The sequence below is a fragment of the Culex quinquefasciatus genome, chromosome 3 (genome assembly GCF_015732765.1).
Source record: "Culex quinquefasciatus strain JHB chromosome 3, VPISU_Cqui_1.0_pri_paternal, whole genome shotgun sequence".
Classification (NCBI taxonomy): domain Eukaryota; kingdom Metazoa; phylum Arthropoda; class Insecta; order Diptera; family Culicidae; genus Culex; species Culex quinquefasciatus.
This window is the reverse complement of record NC_051863.1, coordinates 135,204,463-135,230,429: the sequence shown is the minus strand read 5'-3', so window position 1 is coordinate 135,230,429 and position 25,967 is coordinate 135,204,463. Positions and strand designations below refer to the sequence as shown.

Below are 25,967 nucleotides of genomic sequence, written 5' to 3'. Positions count from 1 at the left end.
CTTTGGTCATCCTAGGACTCCCTGGAGTTATGATCTGTAGGTCTACGGCTGTTACAAGGACTCCCTGGAATGGTCCAGAACATCCCAACATAACAGCAATACAGTCTGCCATACTCACTGAATCTTTGCGGTTATGATGCGCGGTTATAAATCGTCGACCTTTTGCCTTCCTCACTGAGGTCAGGCTATAATCCTGCTCTAAAAGTGAACTTCGTATAAAAACGTCGTAGACCCACCTTCATGTATACATATCGACTCAGAATCGAAAACTGAACAAATGTCTGTGTGTATGTGTGTGTGTATGTGTGTGTGTATGTATGTATGTGACCAACAAACTAGCTCATGTTTCTCGGCACTGGCTGAACCGATTTGACCCGAACTTATTGCATTCGACTTGGTTTAGGGTCCCATAGATCGAGTTTTATACAGATTGAAGTTTTGATAAGTAGTTAAAAAGTTATGCATAAAAATGTGTTTTCACATATATTTGGATCTCACTTAACTGTATGTAAACTATGTCCGGGTCCATCATCCGACCCATCGTTAGTTAGGCTATCAAAAGACCTTTCCAAAGAGCCCAAAACATTGAAGATCTGGCAACCTTGTCTCGAGATATGGCCACTTAAGTGATATTGATGTACTTTTTGGAAGCCGGATCTCATTTAAATGTATGTAAACTATGTCCGGATCCACCATCCGACCCATCGTTGGTTAGGTGATCAAAATACCTTTCCAATGAGCCCAAAACATTGAAGATCTGGCAACCCTGTCTCGAGATATGGCCTCTTAAGTGCTATTGATGTACTTTTTTGAAGCTGGATCTCACTTAAATGTATGTAAATTATGTCCGGATCCATCATCCGACCCAACGTTGTTTAGGTTATCAAAATACCTTTCCAACGAGTGCAAAACATTGAAGATCTGGCAACCCTGTCTCGAGATATGGCCACTTAAGTGATATTGATGTACTTTTTTGAAGCCGGATCTAAAAAATAGATGAAACTTGTGTACAGCCATTGTTGTGAGGAAGGCTCCAACCACATAGGTGGATTAAGTTAGTTTTTCTTGTTACAGTGACCCAAATATCTTAACTCCAGGGAGTCCTAGGATGACCAAAGACATCCCAACACATTAAGAAAGCAGTCTACCATACTGACTGAAGCTATGCGGGTATGTTCCGGGGTCAAAAACCGTCGACCTCTTGCTTGTTACGGCTATAGCTCCACAGATCATAACTCCAGGGAGTCCTTGGATGACCCAGGACATCCTAACATATTGGCAAAGCAGTCTACCACACTCACTGAAGCTATGCGGGTATGTTCCGTTGTCAAAACCGGTTGACATTTTGCTCGTTACGGTAGTATACCCACAGATCTTAACTCCAGGGAGTCCTAGGAGAACCCAGGATACTCCAACACATCAGCATAGTAGTCTACCATACTCACTGAAGCCATGCGCGTATGATCAGTGGTCAAAAACCGCCGACATCTTGCTTGTTACGGCGGTAGACTCACCGGTCTTAACTCCAAGGAGTTCTCGGATGACTCAGACCATCCCAATAAGTTGTTACAACATTGCACTGAAGCCTTTCATACTCACTGAAGCAGTTTGGGTCGGATCCGTTTTCAAAACCTTGAAGTTTCGACTTGTTTCTATGGGATGCCTCTTGCCCAAACGGTTCAAACGGATAAAAACAAGTGAAATCATGTTTCAATCATGCTAAGATATATCAGAATTCATAGTTTTTGCTGATACGCATCGAATGAAGTCAAGAAAATCGAAATCCATAATGAAACAGAGATTTTATAAATGATTTTAGAAATAGTAAAATCCGATTTTTGTATATTTTACTCAAAATGCACAAACTTCAACAGCATGTAACTTTGAACCCTGGGGTTTAGAAAGTTGGTCCGGAAGACTTTTTTCATGTCTCGGCGAGATCTTTCGAAAAAGTTGGTCCTGTTCGTGTACATCCTTGACCAGCTGATGTTATTTGAAAATTGTATTAAAACGAAGATTTGAATGCAACTTCCATTTATATAATTTCAAATAAAATAATGTGAAAGGCTATTTTTCCTGCACACATTTTTTTGTAAAAGTTCGAATCATAACGTATAACCCTTCTCAAGAAATAGATTATCTAATATCAATAATTTTTACGACAAGCACGCAACATTGTGCGGAGCCTGAAAATGGAAAAACTAATTATGCAAAATTACCTCTTTTCTCTTATGGAAAGCATGGACAAAATAAAATTAAAAAAAAAATACCTAAAATTCGGTTTGCCAAAACGTAGAGATTTGATTTTTGAACGTGCGAACTATCAGAAAACAAATACAGACAGTAAATAAAGCAGCAGTCAAGCAATTATGCAAATGGATTTGTTTTTTTTTTTTTTGAATTAAATATACTTTATTGAATCTTTCTTATAATAATTACATTTGGTTTACATAATAAGTGGTCAGCTGTGGCTCTTCAGCTTTAGTTTGCTTTTCGTGATTTAAACACTGTTCATTTTCATAACTTTAAAAGTATATGATTTATCATTTTTGTAACACTAGGTACAATGAAGAAAAAAAAATTAAGAAAACATAACCTAACCTAAAACTAACTTAATCTTACCATAAACTAAACCAATCCTTGAATCAAGGGGTATTCAGATATAGCACATTTTTCCCTGAATTTCAAACATTTTTCTTGAATCTTCTGATCCAACATTTTTACTTCTGCTAATTCATGAACCTCACTTGATCTTGTCCAGCCAGGAACATTCAAAACCATTTTGAGTACCTTGTTTTGGACACGCTGGAGCTTCAATTTATGAGTTCTAGCGCAACACTCCCAAACAGGTACTGCATACTCAATAACGGGGTAAATTATTTGTTTGTAAACTGCTAGCTTATTTTTCAAAGATAACTTTGATTTTCTGTTAATTAAAGGATACAAACACCTGATGAGAATGCTGCACTTGTTCAATATTTTATCTACATGCTGTCGAAACAATAGTTTCGAGTCAAGTATGAGACCTAAATATACAACTTCCTTTGACCAGGGTATTGAAACATCATTCATTTTAATCAAAACATCATCCTTTGGGACAAATCGGGCCGATTTGGAAAGTGGAAAAATGATGGTTTGAGTTTTGGCTGCATTTATGCGAATTTTCCAGTCGCCAAAGTATTCGGAAAGAACGTCAAGACCCTTCTGAAGACGGCCAACTAAATATCTGGTTATTTTACCCTTATAAATAACGGCAGTGTCATCAGCAAAAAGTGACAACACACCATTACCAGGAAGAGTAGGCAAATCAGATGTAAAAATATTGTACAGAAGTGGGCCAAGAATACTTCCTTGGGGAACCCCAGCATCAATGTTGAATAATCCAGAAGCAATCCCATTCAGAAAAACCTTGAACGATCTCTCCGAAAGATAGTGCTGGATAATTTTGATAAGATACATTGGAAAACCGTATAAATACAGTTTATGTATCAAACCATCATGCCAAACATTGTCAAAAGCCTTCTCAACATCCAACAAAGCCATAGCAGTTGATTTAGACTCAAGCTTGTTCTGCTTGATGATTTTAGTTACTCTCGTAAGCTGATGAGCAGTATTATGTCCCTTTCGGAAGCCAAACTGCTCATTCAAAATTATATTATTATCGTTGGTAAAATCCAAAAGCCTTGAATAGATGACCTTCTCAAAGAGTTTGGACAGACTACTCAAAAGACTAATGGGACGATAACTTGTTGGCGATGTTGGATCTTTTGAGGCTTCAAAATTGGTATGACTTTGCCCAGCTTCCAATTGGTGGGGAAGTAACCAAGTTGCAAACATTTATTGAAAATATTGGCTAGATGTTGAAAGAACTGATCACTCTGTTTTTTCAACACTAGATTAAAAATGTTATCAAAGCCAGGAGCTTTCATATTTTTCATTTGTTTAACTGCAACTTTGACTTCCTCACCAGAAACATGGGAATCTGCAGGAAATTCAAAGGTAGAGTCATTGATTGTTGAAATACTATTGGCAACTGATGTTTCTTTACGGCTGGTCATGGAAGCGCCAAGATTATGTGAACTAACAAAATGAAGCCCAAGTGCATTTGCCTTTTCCTCGGATGTAATCAAAGGAGAATCCTCAACAATAAGAGGAGGAATAGGCTTTGGTTTGTTTTTAAGAACTTTTGAAAGTTTCCAAAATGGTTTTGAATAATTCCCAAGCTGGCTTACATGTTTTGAAAATTCTTGATTTCTGATATTGTCAAGTCGGTCTTGTATGATTTTGTTCAAATTGTTAACTGAAATCTTTTGTCATAGTCCCCAGTCCGTTGATATTGTCTCCTATAAACATTCCTAAGTCTAATCAAGTGTTTAGTATCTACGTCAATATCAGTTACCTTAAAATTAACAGGAACCTCCCGAACGTTGGCAGCCTCTGCTTGGTTGATAGCCTGCTGGATCACCTCCAGCGAACGATCAATATCAGCAGAAGTTTCCGGGTGTTGATCATAGTCGATGTTGCTGTCTACCACTTGCTGAAACTGCTGCCAGTCAACGTTGTGGTAATCTTTCCGGGTTGGTTGCCGCTGCGGAGTAACGGAAGCTCCAACCTCCACAACCACCGGATAGTGATCAGAACTCAACTCTTCAAACACCTCAGGATGAGCCACGTTCTCAGCCATATTGGTAATGAAGAAGTCGATGATTGAGTGATTCCCAGACCGAGCCACCCTCGTTGGACGATCCGGACTCACAACGTTGTAGTATCCGTTTTGCAGATCGTTGTGCAGAATCACTCCGTTCCGATTCCTCCTGCTGTTGCCCCAAACTTCATGCTTCGCGTTGAGGTCACCAGCGATGATGTACTTTGCGCTCCGCCGTGTCAGCTTCTGGATATCGCTCTTCAGTTTTGCTGCTGAACCATCTCTGGCATTCACCTGACGTGGGCAGTATGCAGCAATGAAGAGTACTGGGCCAACCGAAGTGGGAATTTCCACCCAACGGCCTCGATGATGTCCAGCTTAAAGTGTGGCAGCCGGCGTGGCTTGAGATCACGATGAACAGCGACAAGCACACCTCCTCCTCCAGAGGTGGTCCTGAGCTGCGTCGCGATCTTGTAGTTTTGCAGATAAACTTTTTCACCGGGCTTCAGATGAGTTTCCGTGATGGCAGCTACGTCGATCTCCTTCTCGCGAAGAAAATCCACCAGCTCTAAGTTCTTCCTCCTAATGGAGCAAGCGTTCCAATTCAGCAGCTTGAGGGACCTACGATCCATACTGGATGACGAACGAGGTCAGCACTTCAATCTGCTGGGTCTTGGTTTTGCATCCACGCAGTGCAGCGGACATCTGTTTGAAAATATTGAGGAGTTCGGTTGAGGTGTAAAGATCATTACCATTTTCCTCAACTGCTGGTTCTTGGGTTGGTCTTGGCTCCTGGCTGAAGCCCGGTGGTGGCGGTCTCGGCTCCTGGCTGGAACCCGGCCGTGGATGATTCATCTCAGCTCTCTTCCTGGGATCCAACGGCAACGGTGCCAAGTTCGGGACCTGGCGTCGCGGTTGAAGAGGTGGAAAATTTTGCTCCACCAGGGCTGGAGGAGTTCTACGACGCTGAGGCTGATTCTTCGTCGATGCTTGCTGCCGAATTTTCACGAACTCAGCTCTCTTGGGGCACTTTCGGTCGGTTGACGAATGCTCACCGTTGCAGTTGAGGCACTTCACCAGCGAATCTTGGATGCACTGGGATGTGATGTGCGCATCAGTACCACATTTGGCGCAACGACGCTTCAGGTGGCAGTTCTTACCTCCGTGCCCGAAGCCCAGGCAGTTGAAGCATTGTGTGACGTCACGATGCACTGGTCGGTATCGCTCCCACGACACGATAATGTTGAAAACCGCTCGGATTGCCTTCAGCTCAGGAAGCGTCGTCGATCCCTTAGCCAAATGCAGCAGGTAGAGCTGGTCACGGTACTTGATGTCTTTGTTGCGTCGGCTCATTTTGTGCACGGCCAACACATCCAGTTTCAAAACTTTTAGCTCGGCAGCTAATTCCTCCACTGGCATGTCGTACAGACCTCTGACGACGATTTTGTACGGCTTATCCATGACGACATCATGGGTAAAGTACTCCGCCTCGTTTTCGGTCAAGTAATCCTTGACCAGTTGATAGTGCTGCCTGGATTGCACCAGCACCTTAAATCCGTCCTGACACAGACGAATGTTGCCTTGGACTTTCCCAGACTTGATGAGTTCAACCAGCCCCGCACGAAAGTCGATCGTTGCTGCTGATTGCCTCACATAAAAAGGAGGCAGTTTCTCCTTTCGCTGTTTCACTTCATTCTCCTTTGCTTCCGCTACCTGGTCCTCGTCAGGCAGTCCAGCGAACTTGTTGTTCTTCAAAAGCTGCTCCTCGTGCGATGAAGAGTTCTCCTCCTCCTCATCCATCGGTACAGTACCGTCGCTCTTTTTCGTCTTTTTGCTGTTCGATGTCACTTCCAAAAGCACCTTCCTTTTGGAAATTCCCGGTTTTTGGCCATCAGTTGAGGCCTCAACCTTCCTTTTGGAAATTCCCACTTTTTTGCCTGCTTGAGCCGCAGGTAGGGCAATATTGCCGGCGTTTTGCGCCGGGACGCGACGAGTCATGTTGATTCAGACAACCTTCACCAACGAATGCTCGGATTACAATGAATGGATTTGTTAATTTATAGGACACAACAACGTTATCAAAATTAGTTTATTTCAATGAAAAATATAAAATAAACCATGATTTATTATGGAGCAATTCCATGACAAGTAGGAAATCGGGTGTACTCGACCCTCTCCTCTTTTAGACATGTAATCCTACGCCTATGTAAGCCATTTTTGTGTATATGGAGCCGGTTTCTCTCGATATTGACATTTGAGAAGGGCGTAAGTGTTTTAAATATTTTCGAATCCGTTGAATCGTATCAAAATGAAGTCAAAGACAAACATGTAGGAAATTTGACGGGCTTTCCGAAAAAAATACACTGAAAGAAAAACAAACTCCACTTGTATGAGATTTTTTGAGTTTTAAGTTTAAAAGTCAAATTTGAGGGTGAGCACACGATTTTTTTTTCGTTCAGAATTTTTGTGAAAATAGCCTAGGATGTTACAAAAAGACTCACGAAAAATGCAGGATGGAGCAACTCACCTAAAAAAATACAAAAATCATTTACTGAAATTTTTTTCAAAGGTTCTCTAAACATCACAATTTTCAAAAACCGAACACGAGAGGCGATTCTCCAGACAATTTTACATAAGAGTCTCGATGTTGACCATTGTCCTAAGTACAATTCTTGTGATGTTACAGCGGTTTTAAAACATAAAAATGTAGAAAAAATAGGTTTTTTGATGGTGTTTGGCAATTTCTATATGATAGACTTGATTTTTCAGTCTCGAAAATATTTTTACCGGAAAGCTCGTCTCATAAGCTTGTCTTTTTTTATGAAAAAAAAGTTTGTCTTTAACCATCCTGCATTTTTCGTGAGTCTTTTTGTAACATCTTAGGCTATTTTCACAAAAATTTTGAACGAAAAAAAATCGTGAGCTCAACTTCAAATTTGACTTTTATACTTAAAAATCAAAAAATCTCATAAAAGTGGAATGTTTTTTTTCTTTCATTGTATTTTTTTCCGAAAGCCCGTCGAATTTCCCACGAGTTTGTCTTTGACCACATTTTGATACGATGCAACGGCTTCGAGATACGGAAATATTTAAATTACAAAATACAAAAATATTTTAAACATTTACGCCCTTCTCAAATGTCATTTTCGAGTAAAACTGGCTCCATATACACAAAAATGGCTTATATAAGCGTAGGATAACATGTCTACAAAGTTTCATTGAAATCGGAGAGGATCGAAAAAAAGTACCTAAAAAATTCCTGTTTTGGGCTGGAAGTGCTCTATGTACTTTTTATATTTATTTTTTTTTAATCAACTTGCGATTTTGAACAGTTTTTTTTTCAAATTTCTTGAAAATAGCATAGACAACGTTATAAAAATGAAGGCTAATTGGATAACACTTAGAAAAACATAACTTATTTGAACCAATTCATTAATAGCAGTTTTGGTTGTAGGGAAAAGCGTCTCAATGTTCTAGCGAAATTAATAAAATGAATTGAAATTCCACAAAATGAGATTTATTTCTGCTTTCAAAAATTAATGAATATTCCCAGGATTTATGAAAATGATACTTTGATTTTGTTCCAAGTTTGCCTCTTTTGATGAAAAAAACTTCGTTTTAACGTCATGCTTTCCATAATTAAATACAAACTTCGAGGAATGGCCAATTCGGATTCGGATTTATTTTTGGACACAAGGTGTCATCAATCCAGGACTTTTTTTAAGCTTCATAGTTTTATTTACAGTAAACAATTGTTCTGAGTGAGTTGAAAATAATAAGAAAATAAAATATTTTTTCTCTAAAAACAATTTAAAGTGACACAAAATCTTAAGGGGTAACCCCTTAAGAAAATCACAAAATTTCTGACCTTTTTGTCGGTTTACATGTATGTAACCCCTTAAGATAGTGAAAACTATCAAAGAGTGACATTTTTCGTATTTGTTTTTTACACATTTTTCGCTTTATCTTGCGATTGAAACTTTCTCCATAAAACAAATATTTATGATCGGCGGTGGAAAATTTCCCATCGCTTTTTAGACGAATAAAAAAAATCCCACATCCACTATCACAACTCACCCGTTTATCTTCCCACACATAATTTTATTCCATTTTTTCTTTCCTCCGCAGACCAACGCTGGAGGAGATCCGCAGCTGGGGCAAAAGCTTCGACAAACTGATGCGGAGTCCGAGCGGGCGGAAAGCGTTCCGGGAGTTTCTGCGCTGCGAGTACAGCGAGGAAAACATCCTCTTCTGGCTGGCCTGCGAGGAGCTCAAGAAGGAAACCAACCCCGAGGCGATAGAGGAGAAGGCTAGGTTTATCTACGAAGATTATATATCGATTTTATCACCCAAAGAGGTACGCGTACCCGTCAAAGCTGGGGTCCGAAAGGGTTTCGCCCGGCTCTTAATTAAAGCTTGATTAAATTAAATTAAATTAAATTATGTCTCTTCACCATCTCTTTCATTTGTCTCGTTATGCTTCCGGTGCTGCTGCTGCCGTCCAACAGGTGTCGTTAGACTCCCGAGTGCGGGAAATAGTTAATAGGAATATGGTGGAACCCACGCCGCACACATTTGACGAAGCTCAACTACAAATTTATACACTAATGCATAGAGATTCGTACCCGAGGTGAGTAAAATAACAATATTTCAACGATTTAAAGCTTATTTTCTTTCTAGTATGACACCTAGTATTACTGCTCAATCAATTGATTTGTTCCTCTAAATGAGCAAAAGCCAAACAAAATCGCACATGACCTCACATTTAATTGTTTGCAAACAATTCCAAGGACTTTTATTCCTCATTACCCTCTTCCTTTTTGCAACCGCACATCAACCAATTACGGAGAATTCACCTGAATAAGTTATGACGGGGTTCCCGTTCCCGCCAATATCGATTGATTGAACGATATGCACCAACAACAACAACAACAAATCCAGCAGGTGCTTCACCTCTTTCGCAAGCATGTTGCTGAAAAAAGCAGGACAATCTATAAAGACTCCTCCTCCTCTCGCTGTTTGTCAGCCAAGCCAATCGAAGCAGCAGCAGCATTTTCCCTTTGATTATGATCCACCCAACCATGGCTAATGATGGCATCAACTTTCTTCCGCCATACATCTCCCCTCCTTTCTTCTGTAATAAACTTGAAAATTTTTACAAGTGGAAAACCTCAATGTTTGCACTCCCAAATTAAATTGTGGACACTAATTTAGGGTATGGAAATATTAAAGTTTTCGATAATTGATTAAATATTTTTTGGAACGTTAAGCATTTATACACATGAGATCAAAGTCCTCTTCAAAGGACAAATCCACTTTCAAATTCGGTCTAATCGGTCTCAGTTTTATGCCATGCCCTTCTACATTGTTGATTTTTGCAATAATTAAACTTTTTTGGTGGCCTTCGGTATGCCCAGAGAAGCCATTTTGCATCATTAGCTTGTCCAGGTGATTTTCCATACAAATTTGGCCCATACAAAAATGATATCTGTATCTTTTGATGATTTTTTTTTCGATGGATTTGGTTTCTTCGTCAATATTGTAGGTATGGATAAAAACAACACTGAAAAAAAAAAATGATTCACGTTCAAAATTGTTTGGTGATTTTTAATTTCACTTTTTGTGACCAAAACTTGATTTGCAAAAAAAAACCTTTTTTGCCTTTCTTACCAAAGAAAGGTATAGGTTTTACTTTATGGCTGGACGTCATTTTAAACTTCGTAAATAAGACGATACAGCATGAATATTAATCGGAAAAATCGCCAAAAAATAACACTGCATTGATTTTCGACGCTCTATCGATTCATCTTGACAGAACTCGTCTATCTCCAACCCTCGAATTTTGAGAAAATAAATTCTGTGGAGATCGAGTGATGTTCGTATGTGGTAAAATTTTGACAAATTTTGTGTCACGTCATTCTCAGCTCCCCTGAATCCGACTTTGATTCTTCTAAATGCAGATGAAAGCTAGTGTGCTGAACCTGGGCGAGTTGCCGCTCAAATTTCGAAATATCCATATGTTTTCGGATGTGGCCAGACTTTTCAACAAAATACACAGTTTTCAAATAAAAATATGGTCAATTTTTTTTTCATTTTCATATCTTTTATTTATCTCAAAAATTGCATTTTTCGAGCCCTACAACCCCCAATTCCCAAATTTTCATCCAGATTCATAATATGGTTCTGGAGTTAGAGCCGTTTGATTAACCTACCATAAGAAAAAAAAAATCCTAAAAAAAGGTAAAAGCCCACCTGGTGACCTTCGCCAACATTTTTCGTTTCTAATTTTATCTGAAATTTCTTCCTACATTCATAGTACAGACCATGAGTGAGCATCTGAAACAAATTTGACATCGATCGGCAATCCCGAACAACTTTTAGAACGATTTTCTTTTTGCCTTTCTTACTAAAGAAAGGTATAGGTTTTACTTTATGTCTGGACGTCATTTTCATCTTCGTAAATAAGAAGATACAGCATGAATATTAATCGGAAAAATCGCCAAAAAATCACACTGCATTGATTTTCGACGCTTCGTCGCCAAGTCGATAAGTTGTCAAGTTGAGCTTCGAATACTGGCGCTAGAATGCTGGCGCACATATGTTTTGGTTCGACTTATACTCGTTTGTAGTAGCTTGTCTACCGATGTTTCCTTCAACATGTAAGATATCGTAGCTTTTCGGTTTCTTTTGCTCTGTCCCTTTTTTTGCATAACTGTCCAATGTTTATGCAAAATCTTTTGTGACTTAAGACATTCATCTTGCTACAAACAATTTGTTTTCCGCGTGCTCCTAAAATCGCCTTTAAGTATGCTCCATTTGGTCGTGATTTCGTAAGTTTATTTTAACAGAGTTCATTGGATTCCAATAGGAGCTTTCTAAGCTTCTTAGCTTTATATCGTTTTCAAAGTTTTCAATGTTTGCAACGCCAATGGTTATCTACCTAAGGTTCTCGCGGTTGAGTGTGTAGTGGTGCGGTTGTAAAAATAGCTATCTCTGACTCTCTCACTTTCGTAGATGCTGAATGGCAAGCTTCTTACTATGCGGTTAACTCGGTTTTGCTTTGCGCCTGCTTTGTTCGGTTTTTGGGCTCGTACCAAAACTAGAAAACCAAAACCGCAGTGTGCGTCGTCACTGGCGCATGGGAAGCTTGCTATGCTCACGTTTGTCATAAACGCTTGTTTGATTAAGAATTTGTACAATTAAAAATATTCTTTTGGTGAAAATTGCGTTTTCAATTTCTTTTGGAAAATACATCATTAATAATACCTTGCTTTCATCATAAGATTTTTTGTATCAAGTCGATGTCATGAATTGAAAGAAGTTAAATTCTTTAGCAAGAAAGGCTCTATCTCACCCCTGGTGGGATTAAATCGGGTTTTTTATCTTTTATGGGACATTAAATGCAAACTTTTCAGAAATTTCCAGAATGGGCAAAAAATCGTTGACCGAGTTTTGATCTTTTTTAATCAATACTAAGGCCGTTGCAAATATTTTTCAAAGTTTATGTCGCCCCCCCCCCCTTCGGAATTGGTCCAAAAAATCAGGGGGCAAAAAAAAATTTCAAAAAACTTAAAAAAAACTGAAAACAATCTAAAACGCATTTTTCTGCATTGATAATCATATTTAGCATGTTTGGGCCGGATTTAAAATATTTTGAATTTTTATGAAATTCCAATGTACAGCACCGCAAAAACTTTATTTTTGGCAAAAAAATAAATTCTTTTCAAAAACAGAATTTAATTTTTATCAGCTTACTGAGGAAAGGCTATAAAATCACTCGAATAATGAACTTTTTAATTAGACCTCCTAGACCTGCCTTTATTTGTACATATCGACTCAGAATCACCAGCTGATCACATGTCTGTGTGTTCAACCGTATTGGCCTCATTCGATTCGTCTTGGGGTCCCAAAAGTCCCTATTTAAATTCATGAGATTTAGTTAAGCACACTTAAAGTTAGGCTTAAAAAACTGCTGCATATAAATTTCACAATTTGCAAAAAAAGGGTGGCCATATTATACATTTTTAGAAAGGTTCTGAAATGACCTTTCTTGTGGATTAAGAATTTTCAAGATCTGACATACATATCGAAAATTCCAAGCAGTTTAAAAAATGGTCTGAATTTACATAACTTCAAATGGTCGGGTCTGATCGCTACGAAAAAACCGTGTAGAGGGATGTCATTTTCCTCAAAGGCCGTGTCTGTATAATCTTGACAAAAAGTCTGTAGGTATCTGTTTTTTCACTCATCACTTATTTTTATTAGGACCTCTTAAGTGCTGCGATCACGTTAGGGGAGATCCATAGACCATGTAGACACTTTAAGGATGTTGGAATCACTCTATAAATGAGAGGAAGGCACCAACCACCTAAAAGTGGATTAAGTAAATTTTTTTAAAGTCAAGACTAACATTTCAAAAGAGCGAAGCATTCAATATTACGCCCTATTGAAATGTTAATCTTGATTTAAAAAATGAAAACATTGTTTCCAAAAGATCGGAAAATTTCAAGAATGTTTCATATTTTAACATTGAAAATCGGTTGCTGAAATACCGACATTAGAAAAAGATGAGATGTTTGGGTGAGACTTAAAAACATCAATCTTCCTGTTTTTAAATTTTTGCATGGCAATATCTCAGCAACGAAGGGTCGTAACAGCATAGTTCACAAAAACAAAATGTAGAAAATTTTCTCAGCTCCTTAATTTTTTTTTCAAAAGAGTGCACTTATTTAAAAAAATGAATAGCTGGGAATATTTTCAAAAAGTTACCTAAAAATGGCTTTTACTTGAAAACTGTGCACTTTATCAAAATTTCACGAAAGTGCTTTTTGATTGCAAATTCGATTTAACATTAAAAAAAGAAGTTGAAAAAATATTTCTACCAAAATATCGATTTTTTGAAAAATCAGTGTTGATTCAAAAATGTATAACTCGGTCAAAGATTTTTTGCCTATCTGTAAATATCTTAAAAGTTGGCATTTGGACATCGAATACATATCAAAACATATCAGAGCATAAAAAAAGTTAAAAATAATTCAAGTGACATGAACAGGGTGACCTGATTTCCAGTTTTTTAGACCTTGTTTGTAAGGTATTTCAATTACCTATCCAACGAAGTATAACATAATGGTATTTATGACGGAAATATGTTAAAACACTTTTATATACATAACTTATAGAACCCTAAACCGAATTGAATGCATCCGGTTTGACTAGAATCGATTCAACAAGTGCTGTGAAAAAAGGTCCACATGGTGTAAGGGGCTACCTACATGTAAATCGACAAAAATGTCAGAGGTTGGTTTAAGCACACGTTTAAACTTTTTTTAAATCTGTTTTCCTGCTATTAAAATATACATTTTCATCTGCTAACAAAATAAATTTGAAGACATTTGGTTGTATCATTGCCGAGATATAGCTATTTGAAGTTGGCAGTTTAAAAAGACGGCTGCCACGATTTCTTAAAACAGCTATGACAGTTTTGATGTTTGCTTCTTTTTATTCAAAATTTTAAAAACTCAAATTTAAGCCAGGGGTGACCAGGAGGTTTCAGATTTTTCCGCAAAATGAAGAGTACAAATTAAATACGTACGGAATAGAGGGTAACGATTCTCGAAATTTTCAATTTCCCGGGAATCGAGAGTTGAATTTGGACATTTCCCGGGAATTCCCGGGACCCGGGAGTTTTTTTGACTATGTCAATAAAGCCAATATTAAAATGAAGAGTAATAAATTGGTTTCTTTTTAAATAAATTCAGGTACGATTTATTCATACTAATTTTATGAAACGCTTATTTAAGTAGCCTCATTATTTTGTGGATTTATTTAAAACCTTTTGATATTTTTCTGAATCTGCAAATACAAGATCGTTTCTTGAGCTTTTTAAGATTCAAATTGTAGTTCAAAATATAATTCGCACTAAGTGATTTTTCAAAAGTTGCACAAACTTTTTATTTGATTTTTGTAAAAACAATACTAATATAGCTAATATAAAATTTCCCAGCATCGGTAATTTTTGCAATATGATAAACAACGACTCAAAACAACAAATTAAACTGTTGTTTTTTTTTTTTATTATTTTTAAGGTCAACTGTAGATATTCATTGAAGAAATAATTATAGTTATCAGGAAAATCCATATGTTCACACAAAAAACAACTATATTATGAGGATTGCTATGCTCGAGGGAAGATATGGGATTTAAACTTAACTTGAAAAATCTTTTCCATCTTGGATATAATAAAAAAATAATATTTGAAAATAAAACATTTGATTTCATTTCTGGAATGTAACGGCTAAATATTTTTTAAGGTAAATTTTGAGGCCCAATTTTTTTGCCTTCTCTCAATTATAGTTTTTGGAATTTTTGGCAAGTTAAAATTTAAACATTCTGAATAAGAAGATTAGAGAAGCATTGGTTTATTCGAACTTGAACATCGAACATTGAACATTCAATGTTCAACCCGATCAGCCGGTAATAACTAAATTCATGCCATTTCAATAACAAATACTGTTAAAATAACAGAAATTGTTATGAAATCTTCTTGAAAAATCCATTTTTGCATAAGGGTTAAATAACAGTTTATGTTATCATAACAATATTTGTTATTGGTCTGATATTGATTGAAAGCCAAAACAACTTTGGAATAACATTTTTTGTTATGCAAGAATACCGCCAACTGTTATTGGGATGATCGGATTAGTTGTTAAAATAACAAAAAATAATAACAAAGATTTGTTCGAAAAATAACTTAAAATGTTATTCGTCTGTTATTACAATAACAATCCAATAACAAAAAAAAATCATAACGACGAATAACAAATCTTGTTATTAATAACATAAAATGTTATTGGCCAAGTATTTTTAAATATCAAAAAATGTTATTCCCAAGTTATTTCCGTCTGCTCGGGAAAACAATTTTGAATTTTTAATTGTTTTTCTGATTAGTTGATATAATTTTGCTTCGATGTTTACAAGTTAAAAATTTCACGAGAGTCTCGACCGAATTTCCCGGGAATTGAGAGGTCCAAAAATAGTTGATTTCCCGGGAATTCCCGCTTGTCACCCTCTAGTACGGAATGGTATCGAATCATACTGGCCGTGGCAGAGTAGAGCTCAAAGCAACTCAAGAAGTTTAAAAAACTTTAAAAAAATAGTTAACTGTTATCAAGAAAATGTTGACGAATGGCATTATTTTAATTTTCCCAAAGTGTCATGATTTTTTCAATGAAAATTATTTTGAATCAGAAAACGGAATGCATTTTTGAATTCAATGGACAATTTTTCTCTAGAAGAAGGTTAAATAAAACTGTAAATAATAAATATTTCGTATTTTTGAAACATAATTAAAAAAATTTCCAAATTAAAAGGCATTTTAAGTTGAACAAATTTTATTTAATATTTGAAAACTTTTGATTCGTTCTTCGAATTTAGTTTTGAAAGCAATAAACATCGATAATTTTATAAACAAAACTAGTTTTCAATGAATTCCAGGCAAAATTCTGATTTTTAACAATTGTACCTAAAATTCATAGGTATTTTGTTAAAAAGCTTATAAACTTAGTGAACTAAATATAAACAATAATTTTTCTTCTTAAAAACTATATCAGCAACCTTAGTGATGGTAGATTTGACGTAAAAATAATGTTTGAACAACTTAAATTTGATTTTAACATGGAAAACTATACACAGAAAAAAAATGATGGTAATATTCATCAGGAAATGGTGACAGATATTGTGGCAAAAAAAAATGATAAATTTTACCTCAGAAAATGATTAAATTTACCTCAAATAATGGTGAAATTTACCTAAAAAAATTATGAAATTTACCGCAAAAATGTTGAATTTTACGAAAGAATGTGTATTATTGCATTAAAAAATGTGTAATTTGTGGCTCAGAAAGTGGAAGGATAGGTATTGAACTGTCATTCATATCAGAGAACGTAAATAAAACATTTGATTCAAACGAATATTTTTTTCATGACTTTCAGGGTACTTTGTGCTTGATCACTCTAAAAACTAGGGTAGGTTTTGTTAGCAAATATTACTTTAAGGTTAGATGGAACGCCAGTTCTTGGACAACTTTTGTTCAACTTAAATAAATGTCTGAACAACACCCGGACTATTCTTCCAAAACAGTCCGAAAGAAGCACAAACACAAACTCACCAAAACAAACCACGACGGTGACACGAAATCTGCGACGATTCCTGGACGTAAACACTTGGACACACTGGCATCTTCCTCCAGACCGATCCGGAAGAAGCACCAACACAAACTCACCAAAACACACAACGACGACTGCACAGAATCTGCAACGATTGTTTGACGCACGAGCGACCAAAACCCCCGGACACGCGACGATTGAATCACGATCCGACAGGCTTCTGCCAACTAGGGACCTACATAGGGAAATGAAATGTTCTGGGAGAAATTTCAAACACCCAAAGTCATTCAAATATAAGGTTGAAAAACTTGTAGTTTTTCTTTGGTGCTGGCACTTTTCTTGTACCGAACTAGCACAAACATAACAAAAACTACCAGATTATTATCAACGACAGTTTTACAATACTTGTAATTGTTATAAGCCTCGTTTTTTTGCCAAAACTATTTTAAATTAATTCCAACCTTGTTCTTGAATGATCTTGTTGATCGATTGGAACCCCGATTTGACAGTTCAATTGGAACCCTGAGAGTGACATTTCGCCTCTCCATATAGGCTCTCTACTGCCAACCACTTTTCAAAACGTTGCGTTTGACAGTTGTCAAAGTCCCTGGGTCAAAAGATGATTGAATATTGTACCTAAATTTGATGAATATTACTCAAGTATACGAGTAGCAAAAATAATGTTGAATATTCATCAAAATTAAGTAATATTACACATTTTTTGTGTAAAACCTGTTTGACAAAAAAAAATCGTTATTCAATAATTATAGAGGTAAAATTCATCATTCTATTTTTCAACATTCTGTTTTCAACCTTCCATTTTTACATTATTTTTTGCTGTGTATCTATCAAAGTCAACCCGGAATTCAAACCAAGAATTTTGAACGTAACTATTTTTTATAAAACAAATAAAAACATTTTTTTTTTCAAGAATAATTCATGAACTTAGTGTGGCCTACCCCAGTACATGTTTCAATAATAATTATCTTGAGTAAAACAATACCAGTGGGAAAACTTTTCAAATGTTACCCCGGTTTACGGTACCGTCATCTAGGGTGAATCGGGACTACTGTCTGAATAGGGACAGCAGTGTTTAAAGCACTTAAAGGATTAAAATTTGGAAATGGATGTACACATTTTGTTGGTCTGAGTCTGTTCTATGTGAAACCAACCAGAAAAGTCAAAATATTGTGCTCTAACATGGTTAAAACTGCTGTCCCAATTCGCCCCAGTTGACGGTACCCGTAAATCAACTCAGTGTTCAAAGAGAAACGCGCACAAAGTTTGACAGCTCGCTTTGCGGGCTTAAATCGTCTATTACTCAGTATATTCATAAAATAACATTTTCTTGTTCATGAAAATTAAATTGACTGTCTATTATTTCCAGATTTATAAACTCATCACAATTCAAAACCCTGGCACAAATCCCGGACGGGGTGTCGGCGTCCGGCTCGACGGCGGAAAGTCCTAGCAACTAGGAGGAGGAGGAGGAGCAGGAGCAGGAGAAGGAGTAAGAGCAAGCTAACAACGCGTTAAAGTAATATGTTTAAAGTTAAAATTATCAAATGGCGTGACGACGACGACGACGAAAAGTGAGGAAATATACATATTATAAGCATTAATCGAAGTTTTAAACAATAAGAAATGGGTGGGGGAAAAAGTGGCCGGTGGAACGAGGGGAAGAAGCGGGGGGTAAGTGGGGGTGATGGAAACCACTATGATTAGTTAATAAATTGATTGGGCGGGGCTCGTTCCATTTTAGATTTTGGTTAGGTTTGTTCTGTTTTATTTTGAATTTGTTATTATTTATTGATTTTTGATGTTATGATACTTCAAACTAATTTTTAAAGTTAAACGTTGAAGAAGTTTGAGTTGATTTTTTTTATAAATTTTATAAAGTTTTCAGATAATATATTTTTTACTGTGCGTTGAAAAAATAAACTATATAAATAAGAACGAGCCTTGTTCGTAATAGAGCAACCCATTAGAAAGAACAACAAAAAAAGGCAAATAAAGTAAAATTTTATATAAATATTATACAACAAAAAAGAAACATAACGAAATGGATCGAACTAGTGTTTACTACCCCCGAGTCGGGAGATCTAGTCGGGAGAGGGTAATTCAACAGCTAGGGCTAAACATACACAAAAACACACACAAAAAACACGTAAATTCACAAACACACACTGATAATTTTTAGCGTTACTGTAAATTATAGATGGACGTTATTATGAAAAAAATGAAACAGCAAGTAAATAAACAGAAATGAAATAACCCCAGAGAAGAAGAAGAAAACATAAAAACATGCTCTAAAACGATGTAATCAATAGCCAAAAAAGAACAAAGAAAAACAAATATATATCTATATACACAACACATACAACAAGAAAGAGAAAAAAAAGTCGAGTTAAAAGAGAGCCAGGTTTTAGTTGAGGAATAGTAGTGAAAAAAGTTTAAAAACAAGACAAACGACAATGAAGTAAACGTAACTAGAAGAAGAAAAGAAATCCCGTCGTCAGAAGAAAACAACAACTTTTATCCGTTACCTTTATTAATTGTTCGATTCTGTTGTTCTCTAACTAAACGTTATTTGGATTCAGATTTTTAAAAAAACAAACACTCTCACGAATCACTCAAAAAACCACCAACCAATCAATCAAAACCCGAAACACACACATCTCAATCAAAGGAGCCACCCTAACACAAAAGAAGAGATCACCCAAACCCACTTTTCCCAGAGCAATGAAAGCATTATTTTTCGCGCAAACAAACGTAAAAACAGAAAAAAAAAGTTATTTAAAAACCAGCAAAGTGTTACTAAAGAAATAGAAGAAGCCCCTTTTACACAAACACACAATTTATGTGAAAAAAAAAAAAACGATCAAGCACAAAGTTTAGTGTAAGAGACCAAAGTTTATCTATATATTCTATATCTAGCGCTCCTAAGTCAACCAATCCCCAGAATAAGAACGAAATGCTTTAAACCAAAACGTTCTGTGGTCGGTTCGAAACATTCAAGTATTACAAAACCAAAAATGGAAAGAAACGCGACATTTCTAGCAGCCTAAAATGACCACGCCGTACTATGTATATTTACTGTTTATATTTAATATTTTAAAAAAGATCGCATAACTTGTTGACTTTTTGTTTCGACTAGTCTCAAATCAAAGATGTGATCGAGCGCCCTTTTTTGTGTTTGTTCACCCGCCACAAATCGCTCTGTCTCTTTCTATATATTTATAAACATAATGAAGTTTTTTAGTATCTCTATTGATTAGCTCAATTTTTGTTACATTTTTTACGATGGCCTATTCGATTTTATTAGAGAAAAATTAAACAGAGCAAGAAAAAAAAAAGAAAGTAAACAAAGGCATTAATTGCACTGTTAGTAAAAACATAAACATAAACAAATAAACTTAAGTAAGTAAATAAAAAAAAATGAGGCATTCTAGTCAAGAAAAATCGAAGCAAAAAAAAGGAAACCTTAGAATAAACGATTTAGCTGACACAACCCACACACACATCCTCACACACAAAAACAATATCTAACACACACACACACTCACCCACGTGATGGCGTTGCTTCTCGAGAGAGGGAGAGGAACGTGAATATTTTTATTTTGTTTTTCAAACAATAGTCACTGATGAACAAGCCTAGTTGAGTGTGTTGACCACTAATCCTCATTAGCATCCGAAGTGTTAGTAGAGAAGCGTGTGGTATAGTGGAGGAGGGATTCCAAGTGCGGTGAAATGGACTTTTTGTGGTGGAATTTAAATGTTTTTCGATTGAAGTTAGAATCACAAGTTTCAAAAATAAAAATGTCTTGCATAAAATATTTTGATTTTGTTTACAATAATACGCAATCCACCAAACTTAATGCAAAAAACTGGATCACAAGATTATCCGTAGCTTCAACTGTACGAATTTTGGTTACCTATCCAAAGATTCGTTTATCCGAAGTCTCGATTATTCGACTCTTCGACTTTTCATTGGGCAGCGAATGACTACGTTGGGTAAAGCTGCCATAAATAAATAAATGAACAACAACAACAACGACTTTCCATTATTTCGATTATTCGAAGGCTCTATCATTCAAAATTTGATAATCCGAAGCCTCGCTATCCTTTAATTTGTACTATCCTCAATGCCGATTATCTAAACCTTTTTTATCTGAAGTTTCAACTTTCCGAAGTTCGATTATCCAAATCCTTGATTTTTTTTAATTTAGATTATCCGAAGTATCGACTCTCCGTAGCTTCGAATATTCTGAGTTTTGATTATTCAAAGCCTTGATTATCCGAAATTCCGATTATCCGAAGCCTCGATTATCTAAAATTTCCAAACATTCATCAAAATTTCGAATGTCTGAAGTTTCAATTTTCAAAGGCCTCTATTATCCGATGTTTAACCCATCCGTAGTTTAGATTATCCGAAGCCTCGATTATCCAAAATTTTAATAATCTGAAGCTTCGATTCATGAGAATTTCGATTATACGATGTTTCAATTATCCTAAGCCTCGATTATCCACAGATTCACCTTTCCGAAGTTTCGATATTCCGAAGCTTCGATTATCTACAATTTCTATTATCTGAAATTTCAATTCGAAATTTCGATTATCTGAAACGTCTATTATTTAAAATTCGATTTTCTGAAGCATCGATTATCTGAAATTTGGATCACACAAAGTTTCAACTCTTCAAAGGCTAGATTATCCTAAGTTTAGATTATTCGTTTATCCAAAATTATCCCTCAGATTATTCCAAGCATCGATGCTTCAAAATTCCAAAGTTTCGATTATCCGAAGCCTTGATTATCTTAAATTTCGATTATCGAAAGTTTCGATTATTTGAAGCATTGAATCATCGAAATTTCGATTATCCAATGCCTTGATTATCCAATGTTTTTACTATCCGATGTTTCGATAGACAATAATTTCTATTATTCGAAGTTTTAACTATTCAAAGCCTCGATTATCCAGAGTTTCGATCATCTGAAGCTTTATTATCTGATGTTTTGATTGTCGAAAGTTTCGATCATCCGAAGCATCGATTAGCCGAAGTCTCTATTATCCAAACCCTCGATTATCCAAAGTCTCTATTATCCAAATTTTTGATTGTTTGAAGTTTCGATTATCCGAAATTACGATCACCCGAAGCCTCAATTAATCAAAATTTCGATTGTCCGAAGATTCGATTATCCCAAGCATCGATGCTTCAACATTCCAAAGTTTCGATTATCCGAAGCCTTGATTATCTTAAGTTTCGATTATCAAAAGTTTCGATTAACTAAAGCATTGAATCATCGAAATTTCGATTATTCAAAGCCTTGATTATCCGAAGTTTTAACTATCCGAAATTTTGATAATCAACAATTTCTATTATCCGAAGTTTCAACTATCCAAAGCTTCGATTATCCATAGTTTCGATCATCTGAAGCTTTATTATCTAATGTTTTGATTGTCGAAAGTTTCGATCATCCGAAGCATCGATTAGCCGAAGACTCTATTATCCAAACCCTCGATTATCCAAAGTCTCTATTATCCGAAGTTTTGATTGTTCGAAGTTGCGATTATCTGAAATTACGATCATCTGAAGCTTTGATTGTCCGATGTTTTGATTGTCGTAAGTTTCGATCATTCGAAGTAACGATTATCCGAAATATTGATTGTTCGAAGTTTCGATTATCATAATTTTCATCATTTTAAGCTTCAATTATCTGAAGCCTCGATTTCAAAGTGCGAAGTTTTTGTTTTTCAAAATTTCAATTGTTCTAGGCCACGATTATGCGATGTTTCGATTGTCCGAATTATAGATTTTCCAATGTATGGATTATCCGGAGATTCGATTATCCGAAGCCACTATTTTACGAAATTACTTGTTTCTTAAGGACTCTAAAATAAATGTTTTCAGTCAATCTATATATAAAAAATAAGGTTCATTTGTCTATTAAAACCATGTTTTATTGAAATGTTGACAACTCTCACTGAAAAGATGTTCTGTAATATTCAAATCAAAAGAATAATTAGATATTTTTAAATTTATATTAAATTTTTAAATTTTCATTCTTTTTTTTCAAAACTGGATTAATATGAAAATTTTATCGCTAAAATGGTCCATTCGCTTAACTGGAACTATCCCTTCCAAGGATAGTAAATAGTCTAAAATACACAATAGAAACAAAGCAGAAAAAATCACCCTCCCGCAAATAGTAATTGTTGTCGTCTTTAGCGAAATCATGTGTACATTTCTAGGCAGAAAGTTTCCCGCGCAACAACAGTAAGGACACAATGAAAGATTAAAAAAGTAAATAATTTTACAAACAGGAAGGAGAATAAAAGCGAGAAAAGCATTCATTGTACGGCCCAACTACTACTAGGATAGATTAGACGGAAAATCAAATTAAAAAAAAAATGAAAATCCTTCTAAGTTAAGGCCACACACCGAGAAAGAGAGGGCGAGTCGAGTCGAGCAGCTTTCGTGCAAGTGTTCTTTAATTCTTTGCTAACTTTCCACTACCAACAGGCTTTTGGGTTCCAAACATGAATGTCGATCAGGTTTAATCAGCAATAACAACAGCAACACGTAACAACAACAACCGATTAACACACAACCACACACTTTTGCATTTAACTAGCACTTAAGCCACTTTAAAGAGAAAAAAAATCAATGGAAAGCTGCTCGACATTTCGCTCCAACACGCAATAAAAACAAACAAAAAAAATGAAAAGAAACAAGTTTAAAGTTTAAGAAAAAAGTAAACAAGAGAACAAGAATAGTCCAACATATACATAAATTTGTGTGTAAAATTTTCCGTTTCCAATTATTTACACAGTTTCATCGCTTTTTGGTTCAGGTGAAAAATGATGTTTAACAGAAGAGAGGTAAAATAAATGGGGGAAAAAACTGTCGTCAAATGAAAGGTAAGATGAGAAACTTTTATAATATAAATAAGAAACGATGAAAATAACAGCAAACAAACAACCCCCGTAAAGTTAAAGAAACAAGATCTATATTCAAGCAGAAAAAAAACTTTTATATGGTTATAAAGTTTTACACAAAACAAGTAAGTTTAAACAAAAGAAAACATGGAGAGCGATAATTAGCAAGATCACTCGCATAAAGCGCTAAACGCGATCGATTAAGTTGTCCTGTCCTGTTCAAAGCCCTCCCCTAAAATTGGTTTTGTTCAGTAACTTCTCTGCAACCGTTGTGCAACACTGTGTTGTACAAGCGTATATAGTTTAAGGTCGTCGAGTAGTTTCAAGCAAACTTGTTTCGAGGTTCAATCGGTCAAACGTGAGCAGAAAATTCACGAGAAAAAAGATACTAATTTTCTTACTTGCAACACTTTTATATAGTATTTATTCAAGGATGAACAGATAACTACATTAACAATTAACTGAGATAAGATGAAAATAATAAAGAAAAAAATATCGCAAACAAAACTTGTTGTTTATACTTCGATTTCATATAAAATAAAAAGAAAACAAAACAAACAAAGTAATGTAAAACCAAAAAGGTAAAATAAATCTATAAATATGCACCAAAAAACAGAACAGGATTAACGCTAACCTAAACAAAAAACGAAGAAAAGATACACACTCACAAATACACAGAAACACAAAACATACACACGCGTTTTACACCGGCCGATTGCGACGAAGGGTGGACGACAACCTTACTTAAAAAAAAGAAAGCATTCAAAAATAAACAAAACACTAAAGAAGCATTAAACATACCAACCCCGAGAGAAAAACAAAACAAACTGCATATTAGAAATGTACCGATTTTAATTGTAATGAAAAGCAAAGAGGAAGGAGGTATGACATATAGCGAAAGAAAAAAAAAATCTAAAAAAATCAATCAATCGTTTTTAAGTTGAGTTCTAATGAAAAAAAAAATCAAATCAACACAAAACAAAAAAACACACACACGCAACGCGAAGATTCAACTAGAAAGGGGAGAAGAGTATCAAGGAAGGCGAGAGACACCTTCAATCAAGTCGACCAAGAAACAAAATAGAACATACAAATACACAAACACACGCGAGTACACGCCATACATTACGATCAACACACACAACACACACAATCATGATCATGATTGAGGAATAAAAATGAGTAAAACATCGTAAAATGAAGTTTTTAATTGTTTCCTTGAGAAAAAAAGCATAACATTGTAATAGTGGCAGTGCGTGGCCGAATGGTTACGCTGTCCGCTTTGTAAGCGGATGATTCTGGGTTCGATTCCCATCTGCTGCAACCTTCCATCGGATGAGGAAGTAAAATGTCGGTCCTGGCCTTGGTTGTTAGGCCGTTAAGTCATTCCAGGTGTAGGAGTCGTCTCCATGCCATAAGTACAAACAACACACCAAACCAAGCCTACTCCGGTGGAATCGCTGGCGGCGGTTGGACTCGCAATCCAAAGGTCGTCAGTTCAAACACTGGGGTTGAAGGTTCCTTGGAGTAAAAGAGGTTTGGGTGCTCTCCCCATTCAAGCCTTCGGACTCCTAGGTTCGAGCAGAAACTTGCAATAGAGACCACAAAAGACCCGGGGGTCGTTAATGTGGATGGTTTGATTTTTTTTGACAAAGAACTTTGTCCTAAGGTTTCTATACGTGGTGTCAATCCAAAATTTTCGCGAAGCGAAAACGTTACGTGACGAATTCCCCTCTCGGCAAATTTCCCCTCTTTTTGGTGCACGCTGGTTGGATGAACGAACGTTTCCCAATCAGTCAATCGAGAGACGTGAGATTGATGTATCTAAAATCACCCCCACTCCACCTCATAATTTTCGGATCGTCGACGAGCCAACAAAACTCGGCTCGGTCGGTCCCGAAAATTCATTCTATTGCTGGACGTCGACGAGAACACATCAGAAGCAGATGGCCTGGTGGCCCGGTAGCAGACGGCCTGGAGGTCCGGGAGCAGATGGCTTGGAGGCAAGGACCAGCTAAGACATGCCGGTCGCGTGAGTCGATCATTGGAACTGGCCACCACCTGGAGTGGCCGGAGGCCCCGCGGATGTTCCGATGAGGGGAACATTTTCCGGACCGTAAGATTTGGGGCAATATGGGTATCAAACTTTATGGTTTTTGATACTGGACATGAAATTTGACATTTTGGCAGTAGTGGCCACCACCTGGAGTGGCCGGAGG

General features: G+C 36.2%; 1 protein-coding gene across 1 annotated transcript in view; it reads left to right on the top strand.

Annotated features, from left to right (window-relative positions):
• The window catches only part of LOC6036190 (regulator of G-protein signaling 17), a 36,888-nt gene extending 11,946 nt beyond the window's left edge, over positions 1 to 24,942 (top strand). Inside the window, exons 3-5 of the mRNA XM_038259221.1 lie at positions 8,774 to 9,002; positions 9,154 to 9,275; positions 18,197 to 24,942. Of these exons, the coding sequence (XP_038115149.1) occupies positions 8,823 to 9,002; positions 9,154 to 9,275; positions 18,197 to 18,287 (393 nt within the window). The 5' untranslated portion in view covers positions 8,774 to 8,822 and the 3' untranslated portion in view covers positions 18,288 to 24,942. The remainder of the gene's footprint in view (positions 1 to 8,773; positions 9,003 to 9,153; positions 9,276 to 18,196) is intronic.
• Positions 24,943 to 25,967: the final 1,025 nt, after the last annotated feature.